The following is an 18,435-nucleotide window of genomic DNA, read 5'->3' as shown; positions in this document are numbered from 1 at the left end:
TAACGCTGATCCCCAGTGAGGAGCCAGCTGCTCACTCACCACTTTTCTTAGCCACTTTGTTTGGCTCTGCAAGCTTTGCTTGCACACACCCTTTGAAGGAAGCCAGGCAGCTCAGGGAGCTGGGGCACAATTTGATCAGCCCTGTGCAGTGAGCACTCAGTACTTGCCAGTGTCGCAGTGCCATTTGCTGCTGATGCATCTTCCACTCTTGCATATGAACTGAGTTAGAGGTTCACAAGTTGGGAATTCTGTGAAAGATGTAACAGAGACAATAAGAGATATTTTACAGACAGTGCTTGATTTGTATCCCATTTCATAGTGTGATCAGAACCCTCGTCCCCTACAAAAGCACAGGAAACAGTAGAAAAACAAATACAGAGGTTGTAACTTCTTAAAGACGTGGAACTACCACACTTCGGTGTCTGAAATGAGGAATTTCCAGACACCATAAGCCTAGAGAGTCATTGGATGAAGTGTCATTAGGATTTATCTTTTTTGTTTTGTTTTGTTTTGTTTCTGAAACACATGTTCAGAACAAACCTTGTCTTGGTGAATGATAGCAACCAGGGCTCTGGTGTACTGCTACAAAATATTGCTTCTGTGTAGCCAGATAGCTGGAATTTTCTGAATACAGAGAGTCACACAGGATCATCACGGGCAGCACTAACCTCTGAGGGATGTCAACAGCATAAGGTGAAATAAATTTATCAAATATAGAGGTCACTTCAGGTGCTGCCATATGTTTACAAAGACTTTGACAGAATCAATTCAAGCCCAACAAGGTGGGCAAAAACACTGAGAAATATGTCAGGATTTTAAATGAAAGTAAATCAATTAAATAATAGAAATTAAATCAAATCATCTCCTTTCTTATCCCTTACATAATAATAAAAAATAATAGAGAGCCACTTCGTGATTAGGTAGAAACCTAATGCTAGGGTAATTCCCAAGAATCCACAAGGAGGACCCCAGCTAAGACACTTAGCGGTAGTTGAGAGGATGCCGGAGCTGGCCTTCTTCTGTAATCAGATTGATGAACACCCCACCATCATAGAGCCTTCATCCAGTAATTGATGGAACCAGGAACAGAGATCTACAACCAAGCACCTGGCTGAACTCTGGGAACCCAATTGAAGACAGGGAGGAGGAAATATATGAGCAAGCGAGGTATTTCTGGCTCAGAAAAATCCATGTGCTTGTGATCACCAATGTCTCCCAACATAGGAATTCTCTTCCTGAAGCCATCCAATCATTTTCTAACGTATTTTATTAGTAATTTATAGAGCATTTTCAATTTTCATCCATAGTCTAATCAAGATGGGATTTTATTTTCTTTATATGATAAATATCTTCATTATGCAAATGAACACATTTCTGATTTTTCCAGACATGAGTTTTACATATTTCCATTATTTTAATATTAGGTTCCCAATTTTTTATTGGCCCTTCAAATTCTATCATCTATCACCTACAGGATGCTCCCTGGGGCTAACATACAGAAAGAAAGCCTAGCATGAAGGAATGCTTGTCATCCCAGCAGTAAGTGAGAGTAAGGTTAGAAGCTTCCTGGGTTTGCTGGTCAACTGGCCTAGTCTATGTGTTAAATGCCAGAAATTTATATACATAATACATACATACATACACACATTTGTAACCACAAAAGTTCCTCCACAAGTACAAGCACAAGAGGGAGGTAGAGGTAGGTTGGGAAAGAGAGAGAGAGAGAGAGAGAGAGAGAGAGAGAACTTGAGAGAACTTGTTATAAGACAGGAAATGTGGGGACATGATTATGATACAAAGAATATAGTGAAAAAGAAAGAGATTTAACAATGAAATAAAAGACAAATATGCTTCAAAGCTAACTCTGGATGTCAGGCCTGCTGACATCAACCAATAGCCCCTGTACTTGAATGTTGTGGTAGGAGAATCATGAAGTCATAGCCAGCTAAGGATAGGAAGGAAGTTTTGGTCTCAAAAAATAAGAAATCAATGAATAAAACTAAAATTGAATCAATCTTCAGTCTCTTAGAAAATCCACATAACTTTTGTTCTCATAGCATGCAACATGAACAGGTAAAATGCAAAATGCATTCTGCTTCATGGTGGCTTCAAATTTATGATCCCTCTGGCCCAGCTTCCTCATGGCTGTGACTGCAGTGTGTTTGTTTTCTTTTAACATTTTCATATTAAACTTATTTTAACATTTGAACTGATTATCTAGATATTCTAATTTGCTTTGATTTATATGTTCTATAGAATATTTCATTTTATATTTGAAAAATAATAAATGTGCCTTTCTTGACTTTATATAAATATAGTATCCTGAAGGGTATTAAATAGTAAAATTTAAGTTTGACAAATACACAAATCCTGATGATATTCCTGCATGTAAGAACATAGAGGCTAGCTTCAGATAAATGGAATAACTACCATGTTAAATCATAATATTTAAACTCTTCTTGATCATAATGTCAAAGGTACAATCCATTTCTAGGTGAAATAAATGAAGTATAGTGGCTTTCTTTTGGCACAGGGTAGAAAAATACATATCCCTAATTTCTTACTACCTTATTACTAGTGCCCAACAGAGACAGAAATGGTGTCTATTTACAGTACATACCCTAATCTAATATATGAATTACAGGTACATCCTCTTGAATTTAATACTTCCCTCTTTTAGTTTTACTTTAACACTTGAAATTACTATCTATATAGTTTAGTTTTCTTTTATATTGTATTTCATTAAAATGTCATTATGATTTTTTTTTGAAAAAGAATTAAATAAACATGCCTTCTTGACTTCATGTATATACTTTGACTTTAAATCTTTCAGTGAAAATTGTAAGGTATTTACAAACATTTAATGACTAATTCTGGTAAAATATATTAGAAAGTATAAAGCAAAATGACTTACATTTTATCCTGTTCCAATTACAGTGGGGAAAAGAAAGCTATATTTAACTTGGTGATTATTTAAACTACATAAAACATTTTGATGGAGCAATGGGCTGTTCCATTTCTTTTATTGTTGTAGGTAGTTTTCTCAATTTGTCTATTATATCTTTCTTCTTTAATTTTATTAGCTTCTTAAATGAAGGCCATTCTGTAAACAGCTACAATTTCTCTTTCAAGGAAATGCTATCTGTCTAGTGCATATGGCTTGAGAGATGGTAGGCAAGAATACCATTTTCAATTATTTTCTGCCCCTTACCTAGGTATCTCCTTCCTTCTTTTCCTCTAAAAGAGTCTAGCAAAGTTAATTTTCAGTGAAGTCTTGAAATTATGTAGCCCAGAGCCTAAGTGATGGATCAGGCATTTATGACCTAGTGTGTGTGAGTATAAAGATATTCATGTGAAATTAGATGATAAGGTAATAGTATCATGGGTATTCAGGTTTCGAAAAGTGATGTCATAATTTAAGGAGACTACAATCCACTCCACCTTTACTGTTAACACATGGCAACTGTAGGGCTGAAATTGTCATAATTAACCCTAAGAAAAGCAAATAATATTTTTCACCTTAGGATACTTCACAAGAGCAGCAAATGGCCAAGGAAATCAGGAATAACTGTGGGTGATATCAGAACACTTAAGTTTTTAAATATACTGCCATAATCATTACCAAAACAGTTTAATGATACTACAACAGAGGAAGATTTGGTCAAGATAAAATGTTACATTCTTCATTCTGTCTTTTGTTTGAAATCCGATTTTTACCTGTTGTAACACGTATAATTATCTGTCGGTATGAAAAATGAAACGGTGCTTTTTATTTCCTCATGTTGGACTATCTACTGAGTGAAAATTTACAGATGCCACTGCTTCTGTGGCTACAAAGGACTAGTACTCATATAGAACAGAATGCTTATTTATATTCTTTTGCCTTCACTTTAACGTCAGTCTTGTTATCTCAGTACTCTTTCTCATTAGATTACTGTGGTTAATTGTGTATTTTGATGTCTATAAAATGATTTAGTGATGAAGAGCAATTTTGTTACAGAGGTGGCTTTTTTACTTTGTAGGTATGAACTGCCTTTTACTTATAGGCCAATTGCTGTTTGGTACTGTTAAAAGTAGATTAAATAAGCAACTTAAAAAAGCCTTTGACAAAATCCAACATCCCTTCATAATAAAAGTCCTGCAGAGATCAAGAATAACAGGAACATACCTGAACATAATAAAAACAATATACAGTAAGCCAACAGTCAACATCAAAATAAATTGAGAGAAACTCAAAGCTATTCCTCTAAAATCAGGAACTAGACAAGGCTGTCCCCTCTTTCCATATCTCTTCAATATTGTCCTTGAAGTTCTAGCTAGAGCAATAAGACAATAAAAGGAGATAAAGGGGATACAAATTGGAAATGAAGACATCAAGCTCTCACTGTTTGCAGATGATATGATAGTCCACATAAGTGAACTGAAAATCTCCACCAAAGAACTCATACATCTCATAAACACCTTCAGTAAAGTGGCAGGATACAAGATTAACTAAAAAAAAAAAATCAGCAGGCCTACTATGTATGGGCGATAAATGTGCTGAGAAAGAAATCAGAGAAACATCGCCCTTTACATTTGTCACAAACAAAATAAAATACATTGGGGTAATGCTAACAAAAAAAGTGAAAGACCTATATCATAAGAATTTTGAGTCTTTAAAGAAAGAAATTAAAGAAGATACGAGAAAATGGAAGGATCGCCCATGTTCTTGGATAGGTAGGATCAACTTAGTAAAAAATGGCAATCTTGCCAAAAAGCAATCTACAAATGCAATCTCCATCAAAATCCCAGCACAATTCTTCACAGACCTTGAAAAAGCAATTCTCAACTTTATATGGAAAAACAAAAGACCCAGGATAGCCAAAACAAGCCTATACAAAACAGAACTTCCGGAGGCATCACCATCCCTGATTCCAAGCTCTATTATAGAATTATAGTCCTGAAAACAGTTTGGTATTGGCACAAAAATAGACATGTAGACCAATGGAATAGAGTTGAAAACCCTGATATTAACCTGCACACCTATGAACACCTGATTTTTGACAAAGAAGCTAAAGCTATACACAATGGAATAATGAAAGCATCTTCAACAAATGGTGCTGGCATAACTGGCTGCTGGCATGTAGAAGAATGCAGATAGATCCATGTCTATAGTCATGCACAAACTGATGTCCAAATGGATCAAAGACCTCAACATAAACCCAGCCACACTGAAATTATTAGAAGAGAAAGTAGGAAATGCCCTGGAACGAATCTATACAGGAGACTGCTTCCAGAACATAACACCAGTAGCACAGACACTGAGATCAACAATTAATAAATGGGACCTCCTAAAAGTGAGCAGCTTCTGTAAGGCAAAGGACACAGTCAACAAGACAAAAAGACAGTCCCTGGATTAATAAAATATTCACCAACCCCACATCCAACAGAGGGCTGATCTCCAACATTTACAAAGAACACAAGAAGCTAGTCTCCAAAACACCAAACAATCCAATTAAAAAGTGGGGTACAGAACCAAATAGACAATTCTCAATAGAGGAATCTAAAATGGCTAAAAGAGACATAAGAAAGTGTTCAACATCATTAGCCATCAGAGGAATGCAAATCAAGACAAATCTGAGATACCATCTTACTTCTGTCAGAATGGCTAAAATCAAAAACACCAATGACAGTTTATGCTGGAGAGGATGTGGAGAACGAGGTACACTCCTCCACTGCCGGTGAGAGTGCCAACTCGTACAGCCACTTTGGAATTCTGTATGGCAATTCCTCAGAAAAATGGAAATCAGTTTACTACAAGATCCAGAAATTCCATTCTTAGGCATATACCCAAAAGAAGCTTATTCATACAACAAGGACATCTGTTCAATGATGTTTGTAATAGCCAGAACCTGCAAACAACCTAGATCCCCCACAACTGAAGAATGGATAGAGAAAATGTGGTACATTTACACAATAGAGTACTACTCAGCAGAGAAAAACAAAAAGCAATGGAATCTTGAAATTCGCAGGCAAATGGATGGAACTAGAAGAAACCATTCAGAGCAAGGTAACCCAGTCACAAAAAGACAGGCATGGTATGTACTCACTCATATGTGGATTTTAGACATAGAGTAAAAGATTGCCAGCCTGCAGTACATGATGCTGGAGAGGTTGGTAAACAAGGAGGACCCTAAGAGAAACATACATGGTCCCCTGGAGAAGTGGAAAGGGACACGATCTCCTGAGCAAGTTGGGAGCATGGGGAGAGGGGAGGGGGAACTAGGAGAATGAGAAGGGGAGAAGAAGAGGGGTGAGGAAGACGTGATGGGACAAGGAGGTTGAGTTGGGGGAGGAACAGAAGAGAGCAAGATAAGAGATACTATAATAGAGGGAGAGATTATAGGGTTAAAGAGAAATCAGGCACTAGGGAAATGTCTGGAGAGCTACAAAGATGACACCAACTAACAATCTATGCAACAGAGGAGAGGCTACCTTAAATGCCCTCTCCTGATAATGAGATTGATGACTAATTCATATGCCATAGTATAGCCTTCATCCAGCAAGTGATGGAAGTAGAAGCAGACACCCACAGCTAAACCTTGAACTGAACTGAAATCCAGTTGCACAGGAGGACTGATGGCAAAGGGTTCCAGACCAGGCTGGTGAAACCCACAGAAACAGCTGTCCTGAACAACAGAGAGCTATTGGTCCCCAGACAGATACCTGGGAAACCAGCATGGGACTGATCCAGACCCCCTGAATGTGGGTGTCAGTGAGAAGACCTTGGAAATCAATGGGGTCTATTGTAGTGGATCAGTACTTATCCCAAGCATAGGAGTGGACTTTGGGAGCCCATCCCACATGGAGAGATACTCCCTGAGCCTATACTCAAGGTGGTGGTACTAGGTCCTATCCCAAAGAATATGATTGATTTTTAAGACCCCCCCCTATGGAAGGCCTCACCCTCCCTGGAGAGCAGAAAGGGTATGTGATTGGTAGGGTGTTAGTTGGGTTGGCAAGGGAGAATGGGAGGGAGAGGGACTTGGGATTGACGTGTAAAATAATTTTCTTTCTAATAAAAAAAAAGAAAAGAAAAGACAACTTAAGTAAAATGAGAGTAGTCACTATGTATGCAAAAGGAAGTTTTCTAGTAGACAGTCAATAATAGATGCATGTTAAAGTTGTAAACACATATTTAATTATTTGGAGTAAACCCAGCTACCCTGCCTGGGGAGTGGTGGGTGGATGGGGTGGGGGGGTTGGTTGGAGGTGGGGGAGAAGGAATGGGGGTAAGGGGAGGGAGAGGGAGAGGGAGAGGGGAATTATATGTGAAACAAGCCTGTTCCCTAACTTGAATTAATAATAAAAAATAAAAAAATAAAAAAACCCAGTTACCACATGATACCTTTTTAATTTGATATATTCCATAGATCCTATTTTAAAATATCCAATGATATAAACACAATGTAGGCCGGGCGTTGGTGGCGCATGCCTTTAATCCCAGCACTCGGGAGGCAGAGGCAGGCGGATATCTGTGAGTTCGAGGCCTGCCTGGTCTCCAGAGCAAGTGCCAGGATAGGCTCCAAAGCTACACAGAGAAACCCTATCTCGGGGAAAAAAAAAAAAAAAAAAAAAAAAAAAAACACAATGTAGTATAAGTATAATGCAACAATTTATGTTTCTTACTACTTTTCTACTTTCTTTTTACTTTCTACAAAGTAGATGTAACTCTTTTCATAAACACTTTCCATAAGCTTTCCATAAGCTTTGTGGAGAGATAGCCCTGTACTGAGATCCTGGACATATGAGTTATTAATGGGTAGCCTTGTGTATTTGCTTAACATCACTGACCCTAGATTATTAGTATGTACAGTAAATGGAAAATATTGTAAAAATCAACTCATTCAAATTTTATTCAGAACTTTATTGCATATAGAGTTATAGGTTATATAAATATATTGTGGAGAATGAATGAATGAATGAATGAATACCCTAGGCACAGAAAACATGAGGGCTCATACTATTTTCTCAACTGCAGGAAATCTAGTTGGAAAAATATTGGAAATAAACACATGGCTTCAAAACTATCAAATAATTGATAACATAAAGACAGTGCAGATGGTAACCTAGACGGATTTTTCCATGTTACACAGGTTCCAGATGTACTTTCCTTCAGTCTAAACAGTGCTTGGCAGTGAATGGCAGTCAGGAGGGGAAGCAAAAGACACTGCCTTTGGGCTGCCAGAGGGCTTTTTAGATACAAGTACTTAAGAACTCATATGAGATACGAAGCAGTTCATTAGAAGGTAAGCTTTAGACGATTTTGTTCAGCTGTAGGCTACCAAGAGTCCTGAGCACATTTCAGGTGTTCTACTCTACTTTTTGGTTGATCTGCAGGCAGAACATATTGCATGCACGTCTGGGTTACACTATTTTCAAGTCAAAGTACATTTGTCAGACTACCTATCAAAAGCCAAGGACAATCTGTATTCCTGCAAACACAGAAACAGCAAGAATCACTTCAGGTGGTTTTAAAATTCTTTTGAAAGAAGTGACATAAAGGTAATGAGATTGAAATAGTCAGGTAAAGCAGATCAACAGGAAGGAAGGCATTGGAATGTGCTAGATAATGCAAGACACAGATCTCAGAAAAAAGTAAGTGAAACTGAAAGAATTTCAACAAGAGGGCTGTGGATGTGATAGAATAGTTTTGGGAGCGCTTTTGAAGCAATCATTGTTGTTTCCAAGGCAGAACGCTAGATGTAAAAGAAAGTACATGAGAGTGTGCAAAGAACAAAATAAATAAAAGTTCAGGAAATGCAATAAATTGTTATAGCAATAGAACAGCCACAAAAGTAACAAATAGCAATACTTTAATGTGTTTCCAAATGTGGAAAAATTAGAAGATAGATTAAAAAATGTTTAAAAATAATGAGTGAACTATGCATTTTCTTACAAGTGTGAAAGTTTATTTTGTCTATCAATAGAGAAGTTTGAATATTAATGTCAACATAGAATAGGGCACAGTACTTTAACTCCAGTTAAGATCTGAATCACAGCATGAACCTAGACATTCATGTCTAACCCCATCGTATGGTCAATTTATATTGCCTCCTAACATAAATACTGGCAGCTTAGAAGCCCAGACTGTAAGTGAAGAAAAAATGGTCTCTCCTGGAAAATAATAACCATCTTATTTATTTCACAATCCTACTTTGAAACCTGTAAAATTCCCATGTGAAAAAATAAGGTATAAATTAATCTAAGGCTTTTAGTAAAATATATCAGAGTGTTCATGGAACATATGACTATACACAGCCATATAAGAGCACCACAGAGGCACCAAAATAATATGCAAACTATACTTGTTCTCAATATTCAAAAATTATAGGACAATAACTTTTATGAAAGTATAGAAAGGGTAATGAAAATTTTGGTCATTAAAGTTCAGCAGATTTAACAAAAAACAGGAGTAGCCTGAAAGATCTTCAGATATTTAAATATTAACTGCGTTTGTAAAGATTACTTGAAGTTAGAAGAATATTGTAAGAAATTTAGGTAAAATCTATTTAAATAGTTAAGGCAAAAATAAATAGGTACTCTAAGAAATAAAAGCATCCGGGTGGGCTTCAATCCCAGCATTCAGGGGCAGAGGAAGGGGTGGGTTGTGGTGATGGGAAACAACTCTGTGAGTTCAATGCCAGACTTGTCTATAGAGTGAGTTCCAGGATAGACTCCAAAGCTGTACAGAGAAACCCTTTCTTGAAAAACTAATAACCACTGGGCGTTGGTGGCACACACCTTTAATCCCAGCACTCAGGAGGCAGAGGCAGGCGGATCTCTGTGAGTTCGAGGTCAGCCTGGTCTCCAGAGCAAGTACCAGGATAGGCTCCAAAGCTACACAGAGAAACCTGTCTCGGAAAAAAAAAAAAAAGAAAAAAAAAAAAAAAAAACTAAAAAGCAAAGAAAGGAAGTAAGAAAGAGAAACATGAAAAGAAAACAATTAGGACATTTAAACTCTTGGAATTAGAAGTTGTAAAATGAGCTAAACTACTTTACATGGTAATATACTCAAAGATTGGATTATATTTTGAAATCAGCTTACTATTGTGTTTTCTTAAGACTTTTTCAGACATCCTTAGTTTCAGTTAATTCATTTCCTGCCCCATCCATGCCTAAACCATTTACTCTCTGCTTCCAGCCCTCTTCTTTCATTTTGAAATATAACAGTTCAAGTAGAGGGACCCCCAACTGGATAGACAATGCTATGGTCTGATGCATTTAAATGAGGTAGAGACTCATATAGGAATATATTGGGGATTGGGAAGAAGGAAATGGTGAGTTGGATAAGATAATATTTCAATGTATACATGAAATAAATACTGGAAGAATAAAATTTAAAAATGAAGCCGACTAAACTGAAAGATCTAATGAGAGTACCCTATGTACACAGTGGAGAATAAGAAGAAATGAAAGAGATAAAGCATCATGGCACTAGAACTAAAAGTTCCAAAAACCCTGGTAAAGAACAATATGGAAAAAGTCATATTGAAATACTGTCAGTATGCTTTCTCAGTGTATGCGAGTATTAATTAAGATTCAGTGACAACAATAATCAGCTCACAGACAAACCACAGCAGAATGGCAGGAGTAGCAAGAATCAATTCATGAATTGGATTTGCCTTGCAAAGATTTCACAGTATTAAATCAGAAGTAAAACATCTACTTCCTCCAGTAAAGGATGTAAGTTTTTACAAAGCGATTTACTTCTGTTCTCAAAGCAAATGGAGAGCTGAACACAAGTGAAGGGGCCAGCAAAATATCACAGGAAAACCAAGAAATAGTTTGACACTGAAAGCAAGAAGAAAGCATTAGGAGGACAGTGGTGTGGCCACTGCTTAGGTGTGCTAGTAACACAGTGTTTTGCCCTCATCTAAGGAAAACAAGAGCTTGGACAACAATTAAGTTGGAGGAAATTGGTGACAGGGGGTCACATCAGTATGAATGTGAAGTCCTCAGTAAATGGACGGGATAGAAAATGAATATATAAAATGTGTATGTTTTTGTGAATGTAAGGACTGTAAGACTCAGTGAGCTGACTGTAAACAAAGCTTAGCTTTGATGATAGCAACCTGAGCACATGGGTAAACACTGATGTGACCAAACTTGGGACATGAAAACTGAAATCATAGCACCTGCTTGTATGCTGTTATTACTAGTACTGTCAATATTTATATTACAATTATTATTTATTCACATTTTAGTAAAATAAACATCTTCAAACATAAAGATTGAGGTGGTTTCTAAAAGTGGCAGCTCCTCCTGACAGCAAAAGTGATTGGTATTAAAACAAATCCATGCTTAATTCAACCCTAAAGCTAGTAAACAATATAGTCATATTTGTCCTCCTAAGAAATGATTAAAGAAATTAGTTTTCTAGAGGATAAAATATTCAATAAAATGTGGCAGATAAGTTGTTATTAGTTTATATACATTCATATTAAAATAAAAATATACCTGGAAAGATTATGTCATGCAAATTAATTTTGTCATGTGCTATAAGGCTATATTTCGGGAAATTTTCTTCTCTGATGAGTATGTGAGTGTGTGTGTGTGTGTGTGTGTGTGTATGTGTGTAATATCACATTCTTCAAGAGAACAAGAGCGAATTTTTTACTGTGAGCTATTATCTTTGAAATTAAATATTTCTTAAAATTATTATGCTGTACAACAAACATTACATCATATTTTTTCTCATACTAATAGTAACACAGCAATAATTCATAGTAGCTGTGTGTAGGCAGAAGAAATACATTACCCAGCATGCTTTGTTATCAGTTTCATTGTTGCTACTTTGAAATTTGGGACATTTTAGATAGAGCAAAGGGTGTGAGATGGGACTCCTGGATCCTTGTTCCCAATTGTGTGGAAAGCTCAGTTCACAATTCTGGTCTGATACCCAAGGAAAGCAAGCAAGCTAGGCATGGCTTTACATATTTGAAATACTATTTACATGACAGGCCAGCATAGTGAAGTTTCAAGTTCAAGGCCTGCCTAGGAACAGTGCTCCCAATTCTGAGGGAAAGGGTGGCACGGTGAAAGTAAGGCACTTAGATGTGCCAGTGAATGATACACTCAGAGATCATTTTTATCAAAAAACAACTGGACTTAGTTATGATGAAACCATGTATTCTGTTCCTGTTTGATTTGAGGTGTGTTAGGGATTGAACCTTGAGCCCCATACACTTACTTATTGGACCTTCATCTTCAGCTTTGTACATGGCTTCACGGGCCTCACTCTTGCCATTCTAGTGCTACAACTTTCCCTCACATACAAAAACAATGTAAAAGTACCCAACGATTTTTTTTTTTTTTTTTTTTTTTTTTTTTTGGTTTTTCGAGACAGGGTTTCTCTGTGTAGCTTTGGAGCCTATCCTGGCACTCGCTCTGGAGACCAGGCTGGACTCGAACTCACAGAGATCTGCCTGCCTCTGCCTCCTGAGTGCTGGGATTAAAGTTGTACACCACAAACGTCCGGCCCCCACAAACTTTTGAACCTGGATAATTTGAACCTGGCTTCAAATACATGCTCACAAGTGAGCATTGGAATGATTAAGGCTAGTCTACTAGGAAAAATGTTTCTGTGGAAGCTGCAGAGATGGCTCAGTGTTAAGAGCAAGGCTTCTCTTATGAAGGACCTGAGTTTAGTTCCCAAAATCATGTCAAATAGATCACTCCAGCTCCATTGTGATCCAATGACACTGGTCTCTTTGGGGCCTTTGTTCACATGTACCCACATTCAGATACATGGACACATGCATAATTAAAACTATAGAACCTTGTAAAGAGAAAGGGAACTTGTAATATTTTCAAGGGTCCAATTCACAGGAAGACAGTAGTGCTGAACCTCATAAGGCATGACAGCTTGCTCATGACAACTAGTGAACATTTATAAAACAGTACTTGTCCTTATTTGTAAGGTTTCATTACAAAAAGGCAACATCAGTTAGAGCTTCAAACTATCACTGTACTCAATCTGTGACAATTGACATGTGATAGCCATACATTGCCACAGCACCATCCATAGATCATCAACTTCAGCACTCTGAAGATTTTATATGTAAATGTATTTTGGAGCAGTGATGGATGTTGGTCATTCTTGGGTAGACATGTACATAAGGTATTAATTCATTGATTTGTTGTTAATGTTTTTTGAAAGAGAGAGTGTCTCTTGAGTCCATGGTAGTCTAGAAGTTACTATGTAGACCAGACTAGCCTGAATTGCAGTCATCTTCCCAGCTCTTCCTCTTCAGCACTGGGATAAGGGATGTACCACTTTGCTAAGCATGCACACAGGCACCTGGCAAGGACATGAAGATGTCTTTTAAAGTGACTTGGGGAATAAAATTAGTATAGACATTAACCTAGTAATGGAATCAGAGAATAAAAGAGAGTAGTTGCTATTGACTAACCGTCGGAGGATGAGTGATAATTTGCTTAAATACCAGATTTGATGTGAAAGTGCATGTATTTCCTGTTTAGTTATCATGAAAGCAACAAGTTTGGTTTTGTCAGTGTGCGCGTACATGTGCACACACACACACACACACCTGTGTGTGTGTGTGTGTGTGTGTGTGTGTGTGTGTGTGCGTGCATGAGCGCATGCGCGTCTGTGAGAGTGAGAGTGAGAACACACATGTACACAGTATATTTACTTGTGTGTGCATATCTGAATGCCAGAGAAGATACTATATGCTTTGCTCTATTACTGTGCTGTGTCCATTGAGATAATGTTTGTCACTGACCCTACAATTGGACAGGCAGCCACCATGTCCCAGTGGTCTTTCTGGCTCCACCTTCCACAACTCTGGGATTACAGGTATGTGTTGCCAAAGGTGTGGGGATACCATCTCAGGTTTTCATGATTGGCCAGCAAATAATCCTATACACTAGGTCATCTTTTCAGCTCAAGTTATTTTTATTATTTTTATTTACATATAAAGGTAAATACATTTCAAAGAAATTGTTTTCAAAGTTATCCTTATGATATAGCAAAATACAAATAAGAATACGAAGTTAATAAGATTGATCAATATACACCTGTGCATCTGTTCATCAGTTGGTCTACCCATTAGAAGGAATTTATTTATATCACATAAAATACATATATTTCTTACTCATGAAGGAATTTCATAGAACTATTATTTTCCAGTAAAGAATTAATGACAATGGATGCAAAAAAAAAGTAACTACAGAATTTACCTTATATCACAATTAAATAAAATAAAATCTTTATCTGAATAGAAGAAAATGACAAGTGACCTACATGTATTCTTTCATGTAAAAATATTTTTAAATCAATTTATGAAGCTGGTCATTAAAAATATAATACTAATTAACTTTTGCACTTACATGCAACTTGAAATATCTGAATGAAGTGTTCAGTGTTCCAGTGATTCCCTTTCTTATTTTATTAATACAGTTTTATCATTGCTTTTTATATTAGTTTTATATAAGTATGACCATGTACTGTTGCTTTCTATAAATGTGTATACTATGTGCTGTGCTTGCAGTTTATTTGGAAACTGTAAAAGTTTTGGGTTACATGTATATTCTAATGAGGAAAAAGTGGAGGGAAGTGAGTATTTTTTTAAAACTTAATCAACTATACTTAATCTATTTTCATAGATTATTTTAAATTTTTATAATTTTTATTTCAAAAATTGGATGTAGCAACACAAAAAGTTGCCTGAGGTCTAAGTATGGCTGTCATTTTAATATTGAAATGACTAAGGTATAATAACTATCCCCTTTCGTTCATAATTGATCACATCACATAGATGTTAGACATGCATTTTCTACTATTTGAGGGTTCCCTTAGGTCTTTCTCCTAACCTCTTAGGGCAGAAACTATGTCCTTTCACCTCCCCCATGCACAGAGCTAGACTTAATATAATTTCAGCTCATTCTTAAGAAAGTAGTTCCGGGGTATGGGGATCAAATATGCCCTTCAAGCCTTGCAAGGCAATTAACAGAAGACATATTGTGACCATGTTTCTGCCCCCATACCTTAGAGGAGGGCCTTAATTTCACTGCTCTTAGATATGCTCAAATTCTGGTACATTTTCATCCAGGAAATGAGCAAGAAATAGCAAGTAAAATTTATACAGCTTCTAAGTTACAAATAACACCAAAATTTGCAATCTATGCTTGAGAATGTAAGGTGGAGAGAACGTTTTGTTTTGGAGTTATGTGAGGTGACCGAAGGGAATTGGGGGGGGTGCTAATTCTACTCCAGTGCTGTAAAAGGGACCTAGGCACCAAACATGGGAGCCATTTAAAAGCAAACTGACATCTAAAGACTATTGTTTTTGGATCAGATGTGATAACACTCAACTTTAATCCCAGCACTCTATAGCAGGGGGAATTTCTTTGAGTTTGACTCAAACCTGGTCTACACAGTGAGTTCAGACTAGCCAGGGCTATCCGCATGAGGGCTCCATAGAGAGACCCATCCTAAAAAGAGGAAGTAGATGAAGGCAGGCAGGCTGAGCATGATGGCAAGAGAAAACAAAGTCTTGGAACTCATTAGTTGACCTCCACACTGAGCAACACAGGTACAATATTAACAAATCCATCTAAAATATTGCTTAGAAGAAATGCAGTATATTATGACCTAGTAAAAAAATAAGACTTTGGCATCAGTGACAAACTACATTGACAGAAATTACTTATACATTGGGCACATAAGAACTGAATATGAACAGAGCCTGTTTCAAGATGTTACATCCATAAGACAAAATTGCAATATATTGTATCAATACAAATCTTCAATGTGAGGATTTCTAAAATTATACATTTAACATTGAGAAAAATGGAGATTTTTAAGAAATATTTATGGAATTGTACATCCTGGTTTGTTTTGCTTTTGATATTGTTTTTGTCATTCTGCTCTCCCCTGATAATGAGATTGATGACTAACTTATAAGCCATCCTATAGCCTTCATCCAGCAGCTGGTGGAAGTAGAAGCAGACACCCACAACTAATCACTGAAATGACTGGAACCCAAATGTAGAGAGGATGAGTGAAGAGCAAAGGGGTCCAGACCAGGTGGTGGAACCCACAGAAACAGCTGACCTGAACATCGGGGAATTCTTGCTCCCCAGACTGGTAGCTGGGACTGATCCAGACCCCAGGAACATGGGTTTCTGTGAGGAAACCTCAGAAATCTACAGGGACTTCCTGTGGAAGCCCAGTATTTATCCCTAGCATAGGTGTGGACTTTGGGAGCCCATTCCATATAGAGGAATACTCCCTGAGCCAAGACACACAGGGGTGGGACTAAGCCCTATCCCAAAGGATACAATAGACTCTAATGACACCCTATGTAAGGCCTCACCATCCAGGGGGAGCAGAAAGGATATATGATAGACAGGGCTTTAGTTGTGGGGGGTGGTAGGGGAAGACGGGAGGGAGAAGGGAACTGTTATTGTCATGTAAAACAATCCTGTTTTTTATTTTAAAAAATAAATAAATAAAAAAGAATCAGTTTACAAACCTTAATAGAGAATTCTCAAGAGAAAACTTAAGAATAGTCAGAAGATTATTTTAAAATGTCCAAAATTCTTAGCAAACAGAAATGCAAAGCAAACTACTTTGAGATTCCATTGCCCTTCAGTCTGAATTGCTAAAATTGAGAAAACTACTGGTAGCAAATGCTGTTGAGGGTGTGAGAAAGTGATATCCCCATTCTCTATTGGTGAGATTTTTAAACTGATCCAGCCACTGTGAAAATCAGTGTAGAGAATTCTCCAATGCTCTTATATCACCTACCTATACCACTCCTCATCATATGCCTTATGGACTTGATAACTTATTACAAAAAAATGCTTGCTTAGCTAAGTTCATTGTGCCTTTTTCATAGTGGCAAATAAATGGGAACAGCCCAGTACACTTCATTGATAAATAGACAATAACAATGTGTTATATATACACAATGAAATATTGTGTTGCTTTAAAGAAAAGTGAAACATAAATTGTGCACCAAAATGGATAGAACTAAATAATATTACACAGAATGTGGTAACCCAGACCCAGAATGACAAATACTACATATTCTCCTTTACTTGTAGACCCTAGTTCTAAATTATACATTTGAGAATGTAACCTGAAATACCCTAAGAGTCCAGAAAAACAGACATGTACCATGAGGGAAAGAAGGAAGACAGAAATGCAGAGTAGGGAATAGTAGGGCTCTGATGTTATTTAGAGATGAATGGAAAACATGGGAACTTTAACTGAGGATGTGCGAGGGAGTATAGCATAAAGGACCTGGGAAAAGAAAAGATAACTAAGGTTGTTTGAAAAAGACACAGGGAAATATTTTTCAAGATTAAGAAAAGTACAAATATATGTGTATACATGTACATATAGTATATGTGCATATTAACGCATGTTAAATGGGGTCATGCCTTTTAAGATGACAATGCTCATACTGACATCCACAGAACACCAACCATTGGAAACCTCCCTTCCTTTTGTTGTGGTCAGGGTGAAAGAGAATGCTAAGTCAAAATAGGTTAATGTCTTTGCCCCTAGTTACCCTCCCCCGTAGAATTGGCAGTAATTTTTTTGCTAAAAACATCACACATTTTTTTTTACATGATAGTAGATCACATTGACCATTACTTAAGAAATGTTCTTGCACCAATCTGTCCAATTCATCATTGGAATGGATTGTGTTATTTATTTGTATTCGACAAATAAAGCTTGCCTGGAGATTAGAGTGTGGAGCTAGTCACTAGTTAACCAGAGGCCAGACAGTGATGGCACACACCATTAATCCCAGTACTTGTGAGGTGGAAGCAGGAAGATCAGGAGTTTGTCACATTGGGCTACCTAATATTTAACCAGTTTAAAAGAGAGGCAGAGCTCACACCTTTGACCCCAGCCCTTGAGATCTCATGCCTTTCATCCAAGCAGTAGGGAGGCGGTGACAGGAAGTAATATGGGTGGGCAGAAAGAGTAATATAAGTTGGGAGGAGACAGGAGCCCAGTCCCTATCAGAGGATTTCTCTGATCTTTCAGTTTCACCCCCTAATATCTGACTATAGGTTTTTATTTTTAAGACCAATTAGTCCTTGTGCTACAATGCATGGAAGCAGTCATCTTTGGAGGTGTCCTTTCCCCAGATACGTTTAGTTTGTTTGAAGTTGAAAAAGACTAGTTAATGCAGTTGTTTTCTGGAGGATTCTTAAATATGCCCAACTCTGAGAATGCCACAATTAAGTTAATGGTTCCCAAGTTTCAATGAAGACTCATTCCTCTGAAACAGTTTAAAAATATTTATTGCAGCTGGGCGGTGGTTGCGCATGCCTTTAATCCCAACACTTGGGAGGCAGAGGCAGGTGGATCTCTGTGAGTTTGAGACCTGCCTGGTCTACAGGATAGGC

General features: G+C 37.2%; 1 protein-coding gene across 1 annotated transcript in view; it reads right to left on the bottom strand.

The window, feature by feature from the left end:
• LOC100773941 (low-density lipoprotein receptor-related protein 1B) overlaps window positions 1–18,435 on the bottom strand; it is a 1,050,824-nt gene that overhangs the window by 734,534 nt on the left and 297,855 nt on the right. The window contains exon 17 of the mRNA XM_035447074.1: window positions 168–248. Coding sequence (XP_035302965.1) covers window positions 168–248 — 81 coding nt within the window. The remainder of the gene's footprint in view (window positions 1–167; window positions 249–18,435) is intronic.

This window comes from Cricetulus griseus, chromosome 6, assembly GCF_003668045.3.
Source record: "Cricetulus griseus strain 17A/GY chromosome 6, alternate assembly CriGri-PICRH-1.0, whole genome shotgun sequence".
Taxonomy (NCBI): Eukaryota; Metazoa; Chordata; class Mammalia; order Rodentia; family Cricetidae; genus Cricetulus; species Cricetulus griseus.
This window is presented reverse-complemented; position numbering and strand designations above follow the sequence as displayed.